The sequence below is a fragment of the Antrostomus carolinensis genome, unplaced genomic scaffold (assembly GCF_000700745.2).
Source record: "Antrostomus carolinensis isolate BGI_N321 unplaced genomic scaffold, ASM70074v2 scaffold45547, whole genome shotgun sequence".
In the NCBI taxonomy this organism is placed as follows: Eukaryota; Metazoa; Chordata; class Aves; order Caprimulgiformes; family Caprimulgidae; genus Antrostomus; species Antrostomus carolinensis.
Window position 1 is genome coordinate 4,285 of NW_010326123.1, and position 7,899 is coordinate 12,183.

The 7,899-nt window shown below is 43.1% G+C and overlaps 1 protein-coding gene across 1 annotated transcript; it reads left to right on the forward strand.

Annotated features, from left to right (window-relative positions):
• Nucleotides 1-5,020: 5,020 nt before the first annotated feature.
• LOC104527684 (coiled-coil domain-containing protein 166) lies at nucleotides 5,021-5,947 on the forward strand. The gene has a single exon (XM_010171473.1). It carries the CDS (start codon nucleotides 5,021-5,023, stop codon nucleotides 5,945-5,947), a length of 927 nt encoding a protein of 308 aa, XP_010169775.1.
• Nucleotides 5,948-7,899: the final 1,952 nt, after the last annotated feature.

The window sequence follows — 7,899 nt, forward strand, 5'->3', positions numbered from 1 at the left end:
AAGAAGTGCCTCCCAAACTATTAATTTCCTTTCCAAAACAACAAATCCCTCCATAAACAAGAACTACATTTGCAAAAAACCTTTCTAGCAACTGCCTTTCAAATGTCACAAGCATTCCTATATACACACACTCCTTCCTAACTTTGTGGGACCTGGGACTGCTTGTCAGCCTGTTAGAAAGAAAACCTAAATATATGGACCAGAAATGCTCGAGTAGATACTGGCACCTAATTCCCAAGGAGGACCATGTGTTTTCCTTCAGCACATCCTAATAGCTAGCTGGGGCTGTTTCCCTATTAATATAGTGGCCCCTATAAATCATATTCTTATAAACTAAACTGCCTTTGTGTTTCTGCCTGTGAAGTGCCTGTACATTGTTTATTACTATTATTATTTATCATCAGTGTACTCGAGAAACCTCTCTGCTTTTTTGTAACAAAGCACGTCACAGACAGGCCTCACAACCAAGCTGGGAGCTGAAATAGCTCTGATAATCTGGTTGCAGAGCTTCTCTTGTGACTTCACATGTTTCATCACCATGGGGACACACAGCTTACAAACACCACCACTCTTCAGAGATCACAGTTCAGCTGTCAGCAAATGCTGTCCAGAAAACCAGGAACAGCAAGCCAGAAGCAGTTATTTGGAAAATCTGTGAAGATCACACGAGCAGGAAAGGTCAGTGCTTTTCAAAAAACCCTACATTTTGTATAATAGCAATTTTAGCAAGGCCTGGTTTTTCCCTGCAGATTTAGTAATTTCTCTAACATTCATACAGCTGTACAATTGCCTTTCCCCCCAAACTACACAATTAGTACTAACTCAGTTACACTACTTGTCTGTTGTGACAAAAACAGAACTGCACTGATTTCTATATAGACTCATGTCTCCTTATACCTACTCCTGATGCAGCTGTCACATTCCCAGCTTGGAACCTGTTCTGCTATTACTGTGACAGGCAATTTTATTGTATGGTTTCTATTTTGTTCACCTATCTACTTGAATTTTGCATATTGTATTTAAAAAGGGGCACCAGTTGTATTAGGACACAGCAATGTTTAGTTACAAATGTTCATTAAAACCATTAGACTTATCAGACTTCTCTCCAGTTCTAAATCCTGCCTAGGGAGGTTTGCTGCTCTTTGGGAGCATAGTTCCCTCAGTTCCCTCCACAATATCCTCCAGGATATTGTGGAGGGCCTGCCAAGTCTTGCCTATCTCCCAGACTATTATGCCCTGCTGCTTTTGCTCGTGGGCAACCATGATATTGTCAGGGGAGACCTGGAGCCTGTCAAGCAAGACTACATGGCTCTAGGGACAAGGGCTAAGAGGATTGGGGGGGGGACGGGGGGGGAGTTGGTTTTCTCCTCTGTCTTGCTGGTGAGGGGGGAAGGGTTTGAGTAGAAGTGAACTTATCCCATGGGTCAACATCTGGTTGAGCAGCTGGTGTTAAGAGAAAGGGAATGTTTTTAATGACCACAGGATCCTCCTCGAAGATCAAGAACTGATAGGAAGAGACAGGATGTACAATACAAAGCAGGCAAATGCATCTTTGCTAACAGACTGGTGGCAGTCTGTTCTCCTCTGCTGAGGAGAACTTTAAACTAGGAACAAAGCAGGAAACATGACAAACAAGAATCAAACAAAAAGTAGTGGAGTACATCTGCAAGCAAAAGGTGCAGGGTGAAGTGGACAGGAGAGACCTTGTAGCCAATAATTTAGTGCTGAAGGGGGACCACCTCAATCATATGGACATAAATAAGGGAGTTCTTATAGGACAGTACGATGGAGGAAGCTCTCTCACCTTTTCTAGGAAATCAGCAGAGCTGGGTAGCTCTCTGAACTGCCTGTACATTACTGCACAGAGCATAGGGAACACATGAGAAATTAAAGAGCGTCTGTGCATCTGCAGACGTAAATCTCACTGAGATTTTGTGAGAGACACGTGGTGGGTTAGCTTACCAGTAAGAGTGCTCCTACAGATGGATACAGGCTCCAGGAAGGGGAAATGCCCTTTATGTCAGAGAGCAGCAGGAATCCATAGAGCTCTGCCCTCAGACTGATGAGTCAGCTGAGAGTTTATGAGTGAGAATTAGAGGACAGACTAATATGGGTCATCTTGTGGTGGGTGTCTCCACAGACTGCCTGATTAGAAGGAAGCAGAGATGTTTCTGGAGTACATCAATGATAAATTCCTGGCACAGGTGATCAAGGAGCTGACAAAGACAGGCACTCCCCTGGACCTGATACTTACAAACAAGGAAGTACTGGTTTGGGATGTGAAAACTAGGGATAGCCTTGGCTGCAGTAACCACAAGATGATGGAGCTCAGGATCCTGGCAAAAGGGAAAAATGCAATAATAGTATCACAGTCCTGGACTTTAGGAGAGTAGAGTTTGAACTATTCAGGGATCTGCTTGGAAGAACCCCATGGGAGATGGTCCTGGAGAGGAGTCCAGGACAGCTGGTTGGTTTTCAAGGAGCACCTCATCCAGTCTCAAGAATGGTCCATCCCAGTACGTAGAAAGTCAAAAAGGGGTGGCAGAAGGCTTACACAAAAGACCAAGATGGTCCTTACAAAACTTAAATGTAAAAATGAAGCATACAAGAGGTAGAAGCAAGATCACGCAGCCCAGGAGGAACTAAAAGACACTGTCCAAGTGTTTAGGAATGGTGTTGAGAAAGCCAAAACATATCTGGAACTGAATATGGCAAGGGATGTCAAAGGCAACAAGAAGGGCTTCTACAGGTATATGAGCAGCAAAAAGATGACTAGGGAAACAGGGCCTCTTAGCTGAAAGGGGCAGAAGACCTAGTGACAAAGGACGCCAAAAAGTGACATTCAGTGCATTCTTTGCATTGGTCTTTACTGGTAAGACTGGCCTTCCAGAATCCCAGGTCCCTGGGGCCAGGAAAGGAAGACTTGCCCTCAGTGGAGGAGGATCACGTTAGGGAACATTTAAACAAAATGGACACACACAATTCTATTGGACCTGACAGGATGAACAGGATGAAAGAGAAAACTTTTTTTACTGTGAGGGTGGTCAAACACTCAGAAGGAACAGGTTGCCTAGGAGGGTTGTGGAGTCTCCATCTTTGGAGATATTAAAAACCTGACTGGACACCGTCTTAAGCAACCTGCTCTGGTTAACCCTGCTTTGAGCAAGGTGCTGAGGTCCCTTCCAGCCTCAACTATTTGGTAGTTGTATGAATCTGTCCTCAGTGGTGAATGAATAACACAGATCAAGTGGGATGTATCAGGCCAGAGTTCTTACATGCATGGTGTGACGTGGTGTCTCTTTCTACACAATGCAGACGAGCTGAAGCAGCACACATACTGGAAAGTCATTTCCAGTCAAGGACAAAAGAATGTGGTGTAGTGCTTCCACTGCAAACCACTCCTGCTACCCCCCAGTATGGATGTGATCTGCCCACCCAAAAAGTCGCTGAAACCCTGAAAGCTTAAAAATAAAACCAGGTCATTGTATTTGACTTGCTATGCAGTGCTTTCTCACACACCTAGCACAGGCAATAAACAGTCTATTGCAGAAACACGAACAGATTATCTATGATAATACTGTTCTTTGCAATCATTTGACTAGTACAAATAAGAAATGACACATGCAGAAAGAGAAGCCTCTCATTCTGCCTTAATTAAACTGTCTTTATTAAAGGACTGTTATCTTCTCACCAAGAGAGGAGCCAACCAGAACAACTCCTAACAGCACAGAAAACCAAGGCATCAGCTCGGATACCAGTGTCCTCTGACAGAGCTGTAACATTGTTCTCATAATAGAGTAAAATATTTTGTCCAAAATACCAAAACAAATTTCAGGTTACTCACCTATAACAAAACCAAAATAGAACACAGATAAAGCAGCCCAGATGAATAATCTCCAAATGAATAATTCAGCATGGTCTCAACAGATGCTGAATTGATGTTCAGCCCATAACATTTTGTATTTGTCTCCCACCCACCATCTCTGAGGGAAGAATGCAATCCTAGGCAACTAGGAAGATCACATCTGCATGGCACATTCAACATTCCCTCAAAATCCACAGCACACACTGCATGGCTGGATCTGGGAGGAGGTTTCTTTAGTCATCACCCCCTTTATGGTCATTCTTTCATTCTCTTTGTATTCATAAATAATTTATTTATCTGTGTTATATCTCAAATGACATTATAGTTAAGATGATGTCCAGTAAGATATCAGTTGATGTTACCTCAGGCAGTGGAAGGATAAGTACATGGGCCCTCTCCAAAGTGAGTAAATACCTTGACTGATCACTGAAGCCCTAGGTTGAAACTGGTTGCAACATTTCCTTTTCTGCTCTCACTTCATAAGACAATAGTGACTTAACTTTCTAAATCCAGGAAAAGGATGCAGCTGTCTCTTCAAATACTAATACAGGAATCTAACCTTGATGGAGGAATGGCTCTTAATCTGTACTACTGTCCATAACATTTTCTACAGGTAGCTTCCAGTCCAGCACGATGGTTTAGCAGTCATATTTCAGAACGTGCTTTATGAATTTGCAAGTTTCAGGCATGCCTCTATTACCACTTCAGTACTTACTTGCTGCTGAAGCCTTGTGGACAAGATCTACTGCCTACAGAAAGACAGTACACAATATACAGCCATAAAAACTAGCCAGTGGAATTTGTCTTTCTACTCCAAACTACAGAAATAACAGAACATTACGGGACAAAAAAGAAATCTTTAGAAGATGTATATTTTTAGATCAGCCTAACTATTTCTTCTCAGTTAACTAGGAATGTAAAAATGCAAATACACATATGTCCACATGTGCTTCAACTCAAGACATAGGCCAGACATGAAAAATTTAAGGTCAAACATTTTAGCTGCCAGAATAATCAGTTCAAAATATAAGAGCTGAAGAGGGCATGACTGGGGGAAAAAAGCAACGGTCATACATGTGATATAAATGCTCGCTTAGAATCTGTAATTTTTCATTCTGTTACAGTTTGCCAGAGTTTGATACCCCCGTGTGGAATATGGCATCCAAGACAAAGCAGATGGAACAAAACACCACGCGTGCTGGGAAAAATAAACAAGAAGTAAGAACCAAGAATGGAGATATACCCAAAGGAATAAGTGACGTGGAAATGCTTGTCAAAGAGAGGAAATTGTACTTGCAGAAGGAAAACGAGATTCTCACTGAACATATGAACACATACATGGGAAAAGTGGAGCATTTCCTGCGGGAAAATAAATTCCTAGAAAAGGAAGCCAAACAGAATCAGGAAGAGAGCAAGGCTTACCTCTCTTACTTAAAAAAACACAGACAGAAGTGCCAGAATCTGGTAATAACATTAAATGACCAAAATCACACTGATCTGTCTCAAGTCCAGAAGCAGAAAGAGAAGGTAATCTTACAGTACACAGAAAAAGAGAAGGAGGTAAGGAGTGCTCTGATGAATATGGAGACAAAGTACTCTCTTATGACCAAGGAGGTTGAAGACCTGCAGCCTTTCAAAGATGTTCAGCTGGAACAGACGAAAAAGATTAAGGAGCTGGAGAAGGAACTGTTGTTGACAAAGATACAGCATTCAGATGAAATGCACAAAATCAAGATCAAATTTCTGCAGGCCAAGGCTGACTGTGAGAAGGACTTTCATCAGAAGATCCAGGATCTCACCAAGAGAGCAGAAGAAGCAGCGATACAAGTTCTAATTCAGTATATCAAAGAAGTAAAAGAAGAGAAAAGGCATCTGCACAAGGAATTGCTCAGACTCATCGAACACTCAAAAATCCTTAAAGAAACCAAAGTTCAACTGAGTGATCAGCAGCAGCAGCTTCTTTGGGAGAACCAATACATTCAAGACATGGCACGCAGGCGGCACTGGTCACACCAGCGTGAAGCGCACAATGCAAATGGCAAAACCTACAGCCCTGACAGCCCGTCCAGATGTGTCCATTAACCTAAAAACCCACTTCTCCACCCATCACTCATGCCAGTATATCAGTAGACATAGCTGGACTGTCAGCCGTTGCCGCTATTAGTTAGGTAAGAGTATACAGCAGCACACGTTCTGCGGGTGGATGGAAGGGTTGGTTTACATGGCTCACGCTCAGCGTGCAATCCAGACAACAGATCTTACAAGTAACCTCAGCTTTAACTTTCACCACATTTGTCTTGAGACATTTGAAACCGCAATCCCTTCACATCACAAAATAAACAATGCCATTTTCTCTCTAAGATCTGACTTTGATGTTTCATTAATTACTAATTTTCCATGGGCAAATTATATTCTTAGACGTAGTGAGGTGATTTCCATGTTACTTTGCACTGCAAACTACACCGACTGATACCATAGTATGAAGCAATGTAGGCCAGCTCTTACTTTCAGCAACATTCATTTTCCCAGATCTTCTACATGGCAAAGACTCTATTTTACCTTCTGCTAGTCTCTAAAGGAGAGAAAATAAATATGCAAGCAACCAAATCCTTTAAACAATATAAGCAGTTGAGGTATTTCACCTTTGGTCATAACTATCAATAAAATATATTCACTGCATATATATATATATATATTCATATCAAGTTTTACTCTCTTCTCATTCTTTTCTTGCTTTAGTGTTTCACTCGAGAAGCAAAAGGTAGAGAGTTCTGTTTCTAACTGACTGCAGCTACATTCACTTTCCAAGTTGAACACTTCTGGATTTAGATTATCCCATCAACAATGACACCAGAGGTCACCCTTGCCCTACATTTTAACATCCACACAAGGATATTTTATACAGAAGCAGACCTGAGTTAAGATTGGAAGAGACCTCAAAGGAGAGTCAACCAGAGCAGGCCCACTTTCAGTGGCTGTTCAGTATCTCCAAGGACAGACTCCACAGCATCTCTGTGCAGCCTCTTCCAGTGTTTGACCACACTCCCAGTAAAAAAACGTTTTCTTCCATTTAAATGGAACTTCGATTCCATCACAAATTTCCATTTCAGAATAGTCCGTCTTCTCCCCTGCTCTGCCTGACATTTAAACACAGTAGTATGATCCCCTGAGCCTTCTCCAGGTGAAACAATCCCAGCTCTCTGCCTCTTTCTGTATCACAGATGCTCAAAGCCTTAATCATCTTTGTCACCCTTTGCTGGACACAATCCATGTCTGTTTTATACTGAGGAGCCCAGAACCACAAAAGATACTCTAGGTATGGTGTCTCAGTGCTGATTAAAGGGGAAGGATCAGCCCCTCAAACAGCTGGCAAGGCCATTCCTAGTGTTGCCCAGGATGAAGTTCACTGCCTTTGCTGCAAAAGCACATTTGCTGTCTCATGGTCAATCTGGTGTCCCCCAGGACTTCCAGGTCCTTTCCTGCTAAACTGTCTTCTAGTAGCTGCCAGGCTGTACTGCTGCATGGGATTATTCCTCCCCAGGTGCAGGACCTGGCATTTTCCAATGATGAAGTTCACACGGTTCCTGTTGGCCCACTTCTCCAGCCTGACAGGGTCCCTCTGAATAGCAGCGTTACCATCTGCTCCATCAACCACTCCTCCCTGTTTTGTATCTGCAAACTTGCTGAGGCCACACTCCAGCCCACCGTGCAGCTGATTAATGAAGAAGCTAAATAGTAGACACCTGTACAGACCCCTGGGGTTCACCACTGACCTCCAGCTGGACTTCATGACCTTCAGGACACATCTTTGGTTCCGGCAGTTCAGCCGGTTTTCAGTCGAACCACACTCTGAACTCATCTGTACGTACTCAGTTCACCAACGAGGACGCTGTGGGCATCAGTGTGGCGAGAGCACGCTGCCAGCAAGGAAAGAATTGTGTTGTGGGCATTAGCGACAAGGGCTGCTGGACTGTAAGAAAGCAGGGAAGGAGGGAAGGGGGGAAGGAGGGAGGAAAAGAAGGGAAGCAAGGCGA

Coding starts and splice junctions, on each gene's coding strand:
- LOC104527684 (XM_010171473.1), top strand. CDS start 5,021: ATGGCATCCAAGACAAAGCAGATGGAACAAAACACCACGCGTGCTGGG.